The sequence below is a fragment of the Pseudopodoces humilis genome, chromosome 11, assembly GCF_049639895.1.
Source record: "Pseudopodoces humilis isolate 2021_Gansu_Grassland_sample_001 chromosome 11, ASM4963989v1, whole genome shotgun sequence".
Classification (NCBI taxonomy): domain Eukaryota; kingdom Metazoa; phylum Chordata; class Aves; order Passeriformes; family Paridae; genus Pseudopodoces; species Pseudopodoces humilis.
The window spans coordinates 17257737-17271551 of record NC_142210.1 but is presented as its reverse complement, the minus strand read 5'-3'; the positions used below and the strand labels follow the sequence as shown (position 1 = coordinate 17271551).

The 13815-nt window shown below is 40.1% G+C and overlaps 1 protein-coding gene across 7 annotated transcripts in view; it reads right to left on the bottom strand.

Annotated features, from left to right (window-relative positions):
• The window catches only part of MCF2L2 (MCF.2 cell line derived transforming sequence-like 2), a 155867-nt gene that overhangs the window by 21355 nt on the left and 120697 nt on the right, over positions 1-13815 (bottom strand). For all 7 annotated transcript variants that reach the window (XM_088061066.1, XM_088061067.1, XM_005525054.3 and 4 more), the window contains exons 20-25: positions 13503-13595; positions 11186-11311; positions 7016-7237; positions 5655-5747; positions 5209-5287; positions 2073-2145 (exon numbers count right to left, since the gene is read on the bottom strand). In XM_088061066.1, the coding sequence (XP_087917192.1) occupies positions 2073-2145; positions 5209-5287; positions 5655-5747; positions 7016-7237; positions 11186-11311; positions 13503-13595 (686 nt within the window). The remainder of the gene's footprint in view (positions 1-2072; positions 2146-5208; positions 5288-5654; positions 5748-7015; positions 7238-11185; positions 11312-13502; positions 13596-13815) is intronic.

Here is a 13815-nt window from a genome sequence, read left to right as displayed (position 1 = left end):
CAAAATGTGATTTTGCAGACTAATGTCAGGTACAAAATGGGGCTCAAAATAAATATGGGAACAAATCCAAAGAACGCTCACATTTCCTCATTCTTTTTTGTCTCTTTCTTCCTAGCTAGGCTGGGATTACTGTGAAACATGCAGCTGACAGAGTTAAAGATTTACAGCTGTGAGAAAGACACCAAAAAAATACACAAGCTTTTCTGAAACAGCATCTGCAGCCAAATTCCAAGAGTTTGTGTTTATCCATGTTCACAGGATATTTTTACATGGATGTATGACTGCACCAGTCATTTCCAACAGAGCAGATAGTTAAGCAGTTAGAACAATAGACTATTTAAGTTTCATATGTTTAAATAGATTAGAAAACAATACAAAGGGATCATTTCATTATCAATGAAATGCAGCAACCATCCCTTGAGAGAGACATACCAGCAATAGATACCACAGGGCATCCCATTTTAGAATTAAACACTGGACAAATTTGGAGAGAGAGGGAGAATTGAAATAGATTGAACAGGACTTAGGGACACTCAGTAACTGCCTGTATTAAGGACACTGTCTCTAAGTGTCCCTTTTCCCAACACCTTAGCTCCAATCCCAAGTCAGAACCGCCTGATCTCATGGAATTTCAGTCCCAGGTGATGTTGGTGGCATGTAAACAGTAAAGGGGATAATCTTTGTCATGGAACAGATAGAGCCTGGGGAAGGGAAAGCATCCTGCAAGCAGATTTCCCCATTGTCAGAGCAGAGGTTTGACAATTCCAGCAGAGTCACTGTCACACATGGGCAACCCAGGAGTAGATAACATGTCAGTGATTAATTAGCTCCGTCTGCTGGCAGAGCATTGATGATGCTGGCTGCTCTTCAGCCAATGCTGTCTCCACTGGTCTCCAGCACCTCTCACAGCTGGGGCTGCTTGGTCACATCAGTCATGAGCACAGGCTGTGCCACATCCTGGCTATCACAGTCCAGCTTTTTCCCCTCCTTGCCTCCACCCAGCATCCCAGAACAGGAGCAGAAAGGACTCCCCAGTCCGAGGAGCTCTGCATCCACCGTTTCACATCCACTGCTGCAAAGCCAGCTTGGTGCTGCAATTCTGCTGCCCCTGTTCCTCTTGGGGACACATAGTACAGATAATGGGACACCCTGAACTTTATGCCATTCACCACAGCCCAGAGCACTGTTCTTTCATGAAGACTCACTGTATTCCTCCTGTTCCTATAATAACCCAGCATTTGGAGCAGGAGCATCTGAGCATCTGACCTCTTTTTCTGGCACAGCTGGCAGAGTGAGGGCAACAAACACTTCATTTTTCCTTTAGTTTAATCCACTCTAGGACAAATAGCTGATCACATGGTCTTTCCTCCTGGAGTTAATTAATTTTCTCTTGACATATTTTGTCTATAATTTCTGCTCTGGAAAATCTCACTTTAAGAGCCTTATAAGAAGGACAACACATCTGGATTCTTCTGAAACATTTTTGCGATTGCACTTCATATCTTACTGGAATAATTTTCTCCTATCCCCAAGGTGGTTCTGCTTAAAGATTCCCACCCTTGAACCCTGAACAAAGCAATTTAACCAAGTCTAGAGAAAAAATGGTGCAGGATTAATAGCACTACATCTGTTTAATATTTCTTGCATTGAGTTGTACAACTCTCAAAGGCTGGCTGTTACCTGAAATCTCCTGGTTTTGATCCTGCTAAAATTTTACAGTGATATCCCATGACAATTTACATTAAACTTGCCCAGCAACTGGGTCATTACAAAACTTCGCTGACAGCTCCATTTAAGATCTTGGAAATGTTCCAATACTTTTTGTCTAAACTTGAGTTAATCTTTGAAATTAATTCTGCATTGTGATATTACTTCTCTCTTAAGCAAACCTTTATCTGTATTTATATATCTTTAAATATATAAAGACAATTGAGTAAATTGAAGACAATTGAAGACAATTGAGTAAATTCATACCCAGGAAGCTAAACACAAAAACCTAAGAATTTATGTACTGCAAAAGCACAAACGCAAGACAAAACATGACCCTGATATGTCAAGGCAGCTGTGGTTACCTGCTTGCATTGGAGGAATCCATTGGTGCATGATACACACTCTCAGTGATTCTTTGGTGCAGTTGACTTGCTTCTGTTAAAGAAAAAGTAAAAAGAAGTTGCTCCAAAATGTGTAAGTTGCTTCTATGTTTATATAGAACTTGGGAGAGAGAAACAGGAGAGGAGAGATTTTGACTGCCACTGCAATCAAAATGGAATGCTTGTGCTTGAAGAGAAAGGCATATTAAGATCTTCATGAAACCTTTTAGGTCATGGAACAATTCTTCTACTTACATTTTTTCACCACTAAAGAGACTTCTTACCCTGCTACCTTCCCTTTTCTCTGTATCTCTTCCTAACTAACTGCAAGGTATGGTCCTAGAGAAAGGACACAGTGGCCCTTTTTCCCAGAATACAAGTTTTGTGGCTCAGCTTTTTCTGGATTTAGGAACACACATCCATCAGTCCTTTTACATACTCAGCTACATAGCAGAATATATCCCCATATCTCTGCAGAATGCTTTTGCTCAGCATCCTGGGCAAACAGCAGTCAGAAAATGTTATTCATATGCTACTTGTTCATGCTTTTTGCAGGGCCACAAGTAGCAACAGGCTTGTACTTTGTCCAGTAAATGCTGAGTGAAGAAAAATTATAAGATAGTTGCTCAGAGCCTGGATTTCAGGACCAGGAGAGTCAGACACTGAGAAGTGAGGAAGCAATGGAAGGAGCTGCTTGCAAACTCTCACATTGCTGAGATCCCTGGGCTATTTCACTCTGAAAAAAGATGAACCTCCCATCAGTGAAGTGACAAGGGGACAGGGCAGCACTGAAAGATTAAACTCAAGTCCTTTGCTGGTGGGGTACAAATGCCCATGCTGGGTGGTGAGTGGGAAGTGGCTCCATTCTGGGATTGGCAACTGATTCATGTCCTTAGACAGATCCCTTAAGCTTTGCCTGCAAGGGACAGCTATGTTTGGGACTGGTGGATCAAGGTGCTGCCCAAAGCCTTGTTAATGTCCCATGCTGACTGCAATATCTGACAGGGCTGGGTACACACCAAGTGTTTGGACACCAGTGACCCATATTTTAAACTATTTATCACATCCTGTGGCCGCCTTCTCTGCCCTTCACTCATTCATCTCAGCTGGTTCCTTCCAACATTCCAACCCCCTGTGCAACTCCTAACAACAGTCATTTAAAAACAGCCGAACAAACAAATATATCCCTCTTCCTTCTCCCATTGCAATGCTCAATTGTAAAAATATCCAGTCTTGGATTAAGGCCTCTTCTTTTGTGAGTCTTTAGAAACAGAAAGTTTAAAACCACAGGACAAAGCGTGTGCTTCCTGACACCAGTTATTGTAGTAAGGGGTTTGATTAATGTGATCATTTGGGAAAAGGCAATGGGAAGAGTTGCAATAGCATATGAGATCAAGTTTATACCCTCTGACTGCTGTTCTGCTCAATTCACAATAAGGGAAAACTTGACTTTACCCATAGAGTAGGATGAAAGTCACCCTTGGATGGTCTTGAGACTAGACTGAATAAAGTCTTGAGTAACCTTGTCTAACCAATAACTGACTCTGCTCTGAGCAGGACCTTGGACTGTGAGATCCTGAGGTCCCTTGAAGCCTGAGATATTCTAGAATCGTATGATCTTAGGGCAACACAATAAAGAACATCAAATTAAAAATGCTTCAATTGGTCTTGATTCCTGTATATTTTTCTTCTGGAAAATGCAAAGTAACTCTTGCTAATAGGTCTTGTATGCTATAGAGACTTCACAAATGCTCATCTGGGTAACATACAAGTTTAATTTCCTTTGCCTAGAAATACCAATGGGGGACTAGCACTCTATCCTATTAAATATGTACATTTTTCTCCATTAGCAACTCTTCTGTGGTAGCCTAAGTCACCAGCTTTTATACTTCAGAAGTAAATATTACAAACCATAACAAAAAGCCTCTAGATCCAGTCCTGAAACTGCATTAACAAGAATCTTGAGGTCTTTCCTCAGCAGTTCCTGATGAACTAATCACAGTAAAATTCAGAATAAAAAAGAGAAAGGATGAAGAAAAGATCAGTAACAAAAGACCAGGGTAGAAAACATTGTAAATGAGTGTATTGTTATGGGTTGGATCAAATTGTTGAGGCTAAGGTTTCCATAATTGTTTCCTTCTACCTAAGGAGGTTGTAAGAACTCATTGTCTTTCTGAAACAGACAATTAAAATAGAGGTGACCTCTAAAATTAAAGCACAGACACAGGTTTCCACCTCGGACAAAGTCTGCTTAGGAATTTAAAGGATGTGGGTGGAGAGGCTTTGCTGACATTGCTTTGAAGAGAGATGAGTGTATGAGAGAAGCAGAAAATGACGGACCAAGGTGAGAAGCAATGCCAAGATCCAGGAAAAGTCTGTGGGGCTTTTTGTCCTAAGAGAATGAATAGAATAGCATCTATGATAGCTATCATCACTATGTTCTTGTACCATCTGAAATAACCCGACTGAATTTTGTCTGTCTAGGATTCAATATCTTATATGAAAAAGGGTGTCATTATCTTAGGTGCTTAGGAGGCTTCAATCATTCATGGTGTTGAACATGTCACAAACCACCTTCATACTGACATCTCTGTGAGAGAGGGGAAATGTCATTAACCATATTTTACAGGGAGGTCACTAAGATGGAAAGATGGGACAACTGACATTTAGAACATAAGGTGGGTGACTAGATTTTAAAAAAACCTTCAAAGCCCAAAAAAAAACAAAGTAAACACTAGGACAGAGGGGCAGTTGCTGTGTACAGTCACGGATGTGGAAGGAGAACTTTTGATGCAGGTGTTGTGAGCAGACACAGAGTGCAGACCTCATCTCCTCACATGCTGGTGTAAAAGGATGCTTCTGGAGTTGTAGCTTGAGAGGGACAACAGAGGAAAACCATGTTCCTTGGACTAACTCTGAAAGGAATAGTTATCTATGTCATTTATAAAAGTCCAAGAAATTTTCTTTGATCAGGACATGGCTTTAAATCCCAGCAATGCTGAACTGCCCAGCTGGTCCTTGTTGGCTTCACTGATGGTACTGGCTGTCATTGTCCCAGCCCCATATTGTCACACACAGCTACAGAGGGAAGGACACATTCCCACTCTGTGAGCCCTACCTCTGCATGCTTCCAGCTGTCCTGTCAGGACTTTGCGGATCTCTGAAATCCAGGTGTTTTTCAGCTCAACAGAAGATGCCTGAGAACAAAAGAGAACAAGGCAAAGCAGATCCAGTTAAAACACTGCCAGTCACTGGGCTGCCCTGACCTACACTGGCTCTCAGTTTTGCCAAGGATTGGAACACTGTGGCCAGCTTTGAGCAAAGCAGACATTCCTCAAGATGGAAGTTACCACAAACCTAAGGTCTAGTCCTTGCTTTTCTGTCTAGCATTCCAAGAAATTCCTCATTACTTTACTGCTTATTTTAGCTTTTCAGTGTCTACACAACAATGAAGCTTTCAATGGCTGTTGTTTCTGGAGTATATAGGACATTGTAAGAACATTCTTAAAAACAATTCAATTGAAAGGAAGTATAGCTCTTGGAAGCAGAAAGGATTGTCATTACCTGAATGATATAGACTTCTTCTCTGCCATTATACCAGATCTCAAACTTCTTGTTATCTCCTTTTACATTTTCTGTAATGCCCACAGTGCTCATCTATTTCAAAATAGAAAAGAAGAAGTTGGAATCTGGAAAATACCAGTAGTCTTTAAACTTGATCCTCTGAGAAGCATTTTTTAAAGGCTGCATTCACTTCTGACACCTTAGGGAGTCATTAAAAGTAAAATTCAGAGCATGTTATTTCTCAATATCTCATTTGCCATTCATCTTTTTGATTGCTAAAGGAAAAAAAGAATGTTCAAAATTAACCCAAGCTAATGTCTGATCATGAATTTATCCTCTTTTCTTTTATTGCTTGATCTGTGGATCAGTTTTAACCCCATTCTGGCTCTTGTTCACCTTGACAAATTTTCAGTTTTAGGAAGCCTCTTTTTTCACTTGCCATCATTGACCTTTTAAGGTGGGAGAAGATGAGGGATGGAATAGGGCTTTGTGAGATTTAATGACCAATCTGCAAGTCCAGATGACAGCAAAAACCTGAAGAAAATAATTCTAGATACCCTAAATTAAAAAGTCTTAATCACAATTTTGAAGTTCAGCTGTTCCTAACCAACTTCTCATCTTCCTCCTTTATTTGTTCATGCCTCTTACTTGCATTCACATCAGCATTTATTTAAAGATTTAGGCAGTGTTATGCCACCATTCCTTCTATCTCTACAGGAAGAAACTTGAAATATTTATATGAATTGGTTCAAATGTTTATATTAATTGGTTCAAGCCCTGGACCAGGTTCTGTTACAATTCCTGTCTGGGTACCTGTAATAAGTTTGGAACATGTTAGCTGGCTAAAGTCACAAGTGTCACACCAATGTTATAGGGGGAAAATGTGGCCGACTTGTGATTCCCACCTTAAAATGTCCTGTCTCATATCTGGAAATTTCACTCTTGCAAATAAAAGGGCACTTCTACTGCACTGATTCATCTGTAGCTGTTACTCTCACAGAATATATCTACTCAATTGTGTCAATAGGAAAACTTGCAACAGAACTGCATTTGGAGGATGCCCATGGGCAGAACAATGATGGATGCAGGTCCACTCAGTCTGGCTCCTCTTTATGGGATGCTGGGCAAGAGCACACAGTGTCCCATTGCATCAAGTTGCAAAGAACAAGGTTCACATCTGCAGTTGCAGGATATATGGCTTGGTCTGTCTCCAGCCCAAGACTAAATGGGAGCTGTCATTTACTCAGGGGTGCAAGACAGCTCCAGATATATACACCTTCTTCAAATCCCCATATGGACACATCCCTGCCTGTGAGAACACCAAACTTATTTCCCTCCCCTACCATTACTGCATTTATTACCTTTAATGAATTTTTAAAGCTGTATGAAGCTGTCTTCTCATGGCCATCGGTGTTCTCCTCCCGTTTCTTGCAGAAAAGTAGCATTTTTGTATAGAGGAAGAGGTGTCTCTGCATCGGTTTGAATCTAGCCAAGTCCTTCACTTTGTTGTGCCCCTTCTTGTGGTCAGTCCATACATTGAAGGAACCCTGCATCAACAGCTTGCCAAGCTCACTGACATCCCCCTAGCAAGCAAGGAAAAGAGAGAGCATACATCACATTCAAACCAGGGTTGTCCCAGGCACAATTCATTCCTCTGATGGTGTTTGAGATTCCAGGCAGTGGCATCCCTTGTGTTGGAGAGTGCACGTCCCCTGGCGAAGCCTGTGTGGTTTCTTTCTATAACCACAAAGTCACTGGTTTCCATGTCCATAATTCCCAGTTTGTCTCCCCACTCATAGTCAGCATTTAAGATCCATCTCAGGATCTCTTTGGATGTGACACACAGGCTGCCCCCTCTGGTGACCTCAGAGGAAGCTTCTTCTGACAAAAACTGGGTTTCAAGGCTCCTGACTCCAAGGAATGCCCAGTGCAGACCAGTACCCAAGCAAAGGCTTTGATTCTGGAAGATCTAGTTTCACTTTCCACTCTTGTAAAAGTTTCCTCCATCCTTGGGCAAAACCTTGAAAGAGCTTAAATGCCTGAAGTCACGGATCAGTGCCTAGAGCTATGTAGGTATGTAATTCCCTCCTGTTTCAAAACAGTCTTCACAAGCTTTGTCAATAGTTTCTTGGCTCACCCTCTGCAAACTATGCAATGCTGCACAGCCTTGAGCAGAGAAGGAATGAATGCACCAAGGAGCCATAAAAGTACCTGAGGAAGACTGAAACTAGGCAGGAACTGGATAGACTTCCAAATTAAAGCTCTTGTCTGAAGACCACTGATGGGTAAATACTTCAACTGACATAAATATTTAACTCAGATGCCAATTCTGTGTTAAGAGTGGAGGAACATGTGGATATAAGACATGGCAATTGTATGGTAATGGAATTCAACAAATAATGATAATCATAATTATCTTAACAGCAAGTTTTCTAAGGAATGCTTTGTATAATAACTTGAGGGAATAAGCCCTGTGCATTATTAAAGTACTTATTTTCAAAATTTGTATTTTCTGTTGATTATAAGGTGAAGACATTGGCTCCAAGTGGGACTGCCTAATTTATTATACTAAGAATTTCAACCTGTTCTCCCTCTCATTCCTCGTCCTCTACCCTACACTCAACTGCAAAACCAGAGCTTTATTAGATACTTTTACCCTCTATATCAGGGTATTATTAGACTCTCCAAACCATTCAGAAAACCTCGGCAATTTAGATAAAGTCTGTCATCTCTAAAACATAGAATTGGATCTTTGTGCATACAGGACTGTGAGTGTTTGTATTTATATGTGCATGTAGCTATAAATGGCAAGCCTGTGAAAAGCACATTGATATGCAAGGCTAAATTAAAAAACAAAAACCAAAAAAACAAGAATATTTTCAACATGGTTCTGACAATGGTGAGAGGCTCCTGTCACTCCAGGCACTGTTCAATGCAGCACTGAGATCCAGAAGCTCAGTTCAGCCCTTGAGACAGGCCTGACTCTCCCACCTTGAACCTGGGATTGGGATAATAGTGAGTGAAGTGGGAGACTGCCACTGCAGAGAGAAAGAGACAGACAGGGATGGCAGTCTGCAGCAATCCCACAGGAGACTTTGAGTATCAGCCCACAAGCACTGCATTCTCTTCAGTGTAGGCAGCAAATAGGAGGATACTGTTTCTGGTAATTTCTGCTAGTGGACAGCAATATTTTATCTTAAAGGAAGTTTATTTAAAGTGGAGGATTTGATCACTATCTCAAATATAATTATTCCCTGTTAGAACAATACATAGTATCCCATGTTTATTGAATGATACATTATAAATATGATAAATTATAAGAATCTCTCATCATAATTCATGGACAAACTACCTAGGCCAGATTGTGTACAAATATTGGGATGATAGTAGGGAACACACCTAAAACTTCTGCTCTCCAAGCTTTATCCTTCTTTTTTTTTTGTGTTTTTGCCTAAAAATAAAAAAACATACACCAAACCAACCCCAGACTTACATGTTAGCAATTTCTTACACAAGAGTTCAGCTCCTCAAATCTGCATGTGCCCAAGTCCAAGGAACAGAATATCCTATGAAACTGGGAGCATTCATCAGCTATCACAAAACCTGCTTTCCTACTGGTATAATATCCCAGCCTGAAACGTTTTCCAGGCAAGTATTTTTATCATGGCTGTGTGGGAAAGATTCCACAAGATGGGGTGTGGTTTCATCATCTATGGGAGTTGTTTATTTGGAATCACAACTGAGCACCTGGGACAGGTGGAACAGGGAGAAGAAATTATTGGGCTCATCCTCTTTCACACTTTCACCCCATTTAATAATCATGCAGCAAACCATCTCAGGATTTGACTAAGCAGTGGCTATGTCCCACTGTGCCAGGTTTTGCAGTTCAGCTAAGAAAGCAGAGGCAAAAATCTAGTCCTTGGAGTTATTATTTGGCATTTCATGAAAGGCTGGAAAATTCAAAAGTAAAAGTTGAAAAGGAATAGGAATTTTCTGTTGAATTCCTGAGTACAAAACTACTCTAGCTCTAGCTTTAAAGCAAGGAATAAACAAAAGGATGACCTCAATATTTTTATGGACAGGAATCTAGATAAATCCCCCTGGTCAGGAGAGTATGTTACCTTTCTTAGAGAAGCTCTTCTTCTTTTCCCTTTACAGAACTGTTTCAAAACAATTTTTTTTGCTAAATTGCTGTAAGTACATACATTTAAACTGAGAAACACAGGAGGAAATCTACCTTTCTCTTTGGGAATTAATAAGAAACAGTGGAAACTGGAGAGCTAAAAGGTGTGCTGCATCCATGAGCTTCCCATGCCCATGTTGACTGTTTCAAGTCTGCAATAATAATGTACAGGCTCTAAAGAGTTTTTCTAAAATGAGTATCTGAGATGCTCAGGCTCAGCCATGACCAGAATGGATTATGTGCTGTTTTATTCGTTTGTGCCTATTCAGTGTTTACCAGTAAAATGAGGTGGCCTGTTTCACCTTCAACCCAGTCCAGCTACTGCAGGCAGGACTCACATTCTCATCCCAAAGGTAATGCACAATCCACAGGAGCATCTCCAGCTGTGTGCAGCAGTGGATCTCTGACAAGCAGTTAAACGTGCAAGCATTGAATTTCTTTATAAAGTCATGCTGGCAGCAGGCATGGGTTCCTCAGCTACCAGATGCAGATGCACTTTCACAGAATAGAACTATAGAAATCAAAACTTCTGAGAACACTCCCATTCTGAAAAACAGAATAACTCTTCCCACTCAGACATTATCTGTATAGCCCCAACACCTTCTCAGGAAGTCAGATTTCACACAAAATAGTTTGTCTGGATTAAAGCCTGTTACTGTGATGTAACAGTTCTTTGAACAATACTCAGTATATTGTTTCTTTCTTGACATTTTACCCTGCAGCTATTTCAAAAAGGGCAACCACATGATTCTCAGGCCTCATTTTGCCAAGCTTGTTTCTCCTTTATGTGTCAATCACTTCCACTTCTCACTTAAGGGCTCATTTTATGTAGTCAGCTAGTTCTTGAAAGTCATATGACTTCAATGGAGCTTCTGCAGAGGTATATATTTGTGCCCTTTGATTTGTACCGTGGTTGTTACTTCACATTTCAGATAACAAGCTTGCCAATCAGTGGCATGGATTCCATTACCCACTTTAAATGAAAGCCAAATTTTTCTCCCTAAGTGCAAAAGATTTGAAAACACTTGAGTTGCACAGGAGTCACAAAATTTCAGCAAATTTCTTCCATTCTGCCACACTTGCACCTCTTACCTACAAATGAGTTTTGGGTGCAATTACTCAAAAGTCCTGCATTTGCCCCATTATGTCCCCACATTCACACCCCAGCTCCACATGACAGGTGTGCTGAGATGTATTTTTGGTCATCACAGCACATCACTGAGTGACATCCTTCCAGAACGTGGCACAGGCTCCCTAAAGCACAGTACCAGCCACAGGCACAGCATGATCAGTGATGACAGGAGCATGGGATGGCTCAGACCAGGGTAGGAACAGCAGCAGCAATTACCTCATATCCTGTGATTGCTATCTGGTGCATGGAATCATTTACTGATTTGATGATATCAAGCATCGTGGCCAGGGCTTCTTCCAATTCAGCAGTACCTTCTGAATTCTTGCTGCACTTCAGCATTTCCTGATTAAAAAAAGATATGGGGAATACTTGAGAACTTCTGATACCAGAAGACACAGTAGGACAATCCTCCCTGGAATTTGTGTTGCATAACTAGCAGAAAACAAAAGAGGAGCAAAAAGACCCCAAAATCCCCAAATATGACATTCACTGGGGTGGTCATTGAGGACACATATTTTGATCTTCTGATAATTTTCAAGTTTAAAGAGTTTATTTAAGATGACACAGGACCATTCTGACATGTTTACAATGAACTCCTTGCGTGTCATAGAATTACATCCAAGGGTTTTTTTCCTTCACATCTGCTAGAACAGAAACTCAATATAATTATTTCAGGTGTTAGACAATTCCCAATTTTCTTTTGCAATTAGTTCCACAAGGTACTTACTATCACTGTTAAAATATGAATTAATTTCTAGTCTGAATTTGGCAAGTTTGACATTCCACATTTTCAGTTTGGAAATATTTTAATCCAAAAGCTGGGGCACTTGTGTTCCTTGTAAAATAAGGATGCAAAAAGGTAGTTCCTGCAAACCCCAAACAGCAGCTGTCTCTCCTCAAGTGCTTGGGTAATCAGGGACTAGAAGGTAAAAGCAGAATGCATTCCTGCAGTACATGCTGCACATTTCCTAAGATGAGAATGGATCTCTGTACAGTGATCATGATGTTTTTATCAGCATGAGCATATTAGCTAAACTGATTGAAACCAGAGGGTTGCAATAACTGTGACCCAAAATTCAAATCCAGTCTGCCTACCACTCAAGGCACACAGCTTCTTAAGCACTTGTTTGTTACCAATTTTTCACTGGATTCCATTTTTCGACACTTTTAAAAGCTCCTGCAGCCAGGGAATGACTGCACCATCTTCCCAGATCTCATAAACCCTGACAAAGTAAATGCCAGTGCCAAAGTGCTGTTGCTAAGTAAGAAACTGGTCTGACCAGCTTCAAGCCCCAATGGCTGAGACCTGTTTTGCTTGAGAATTTTACTCCTTGATCTAATCTTGGCTTTATTTACAGTCATATTTAAAATTAAAAGTAAAATCTGGTTTACTCTTGCTTTCCTGGAGACCTTGAGATTTTTTCCTTTTTCACAGAATAGTTTCAAGAAATAGAGTTCAAATTTATTTCTGGACTATGTTGGTGTAAATCTACAGGAATCAGTGAAGTTGCATCCTTGTCAATACCCATGTTCAATATTTGGATTCTGTACTTTTACATTAAGTCAATAATGTAAGCAGTTCACAGAAATAATGTACAAGAATGGCCAACCATGTCTTCCCATGGCTTATACTGGCACATTTTGAGCAGCGCCATAGCAGCTATTAGCAAGTCAAATGGCAACCTAAAATCTTCATTGCAAATTTCAATGCTAAATTTCATGACAGTGCATAACACTACTTTAAGTCCAGAGGCTTGGGAGCAGCATGTAATTTATCTTCATGACCTTCCCATAGGGAAAGTCAGTAAATATTATTTTTAAGAGTAGATGGAGACAGAAATTTAAGGCACCACCTTAAAAAGAGAAAAAAAATCATTGTTTTGAGTGTATATGTATTTTCTATTGTCCAGTTCAGACCAGAATTTCAAGCATGGACCATTCATGGTTCCAGCCAAATCAAGAGGGAAGTTCACATATTCACCCTGTGGAAAAATTACAGACAATTTGTTCCTAGCTGTGTCTTTTAAAAAGAAGCAGCAAAAGGGAGTGGCTCCCTCTGAAAGGTTTGAGTCACAACCATGGGAAAATAGCAGTGCAGAGAGCTGAAAGAGTTTTGTTAAACAGGGACAGATGTTACAGACAGGATTTAAGGTATCAGTTCCTGTTTTCAAATTGTAAGACCATATACTTATACAATAAAGTCAAGTTCAATTTCTGTTTAAAGAAAAATAAAACAATCAATAAGACAATAAAATACTATCTTAAAAAGTAAGTAAAATATCTTACTTTATATAGAGTACCTATAATAGTACACTGCTATTACTTAGTGTAAGTAGTAAGTAATGGTCGTTCCCAATCTAAAATACAAGTTCCTGTACCAGACTGTTTTCTACCATTTTACAACTAAAAAATGCTGAATATTTGCTGAAGAACTGAGTGAGGCTTTGTTCCCAGGTAGTCCTGACTGATATGCAATTCTGGAAGTAAAGCAAGCCGTACATTGGAATTCTTTGCAGCGTCATGGAGAATTTACCTTTAGCAACAGCTGGTACTTGGTGATTCTCTGGACTGGCTTTAAGAGATAAGCATCAAGTGAGAGCTTATGATCCAACTTGCGCTGACATTCCTGTAGGAGACAACACGGAAGAAAAATAAAATTGTTTCTTGAAACACAGGCAAGTCACCAAGATCATTGTCCTTTGACAATCTGAAGATAATATGTCTGTGAATTAGTTGAGAGAGAAATTTGTTCCATCTGCATAGGAATTTCTGGGTTACTTATACCACAGTGAAAATATATCTAAACAAGAGCTAATGTTTAGGTTCAACTTGGTGTCGAAATCTGG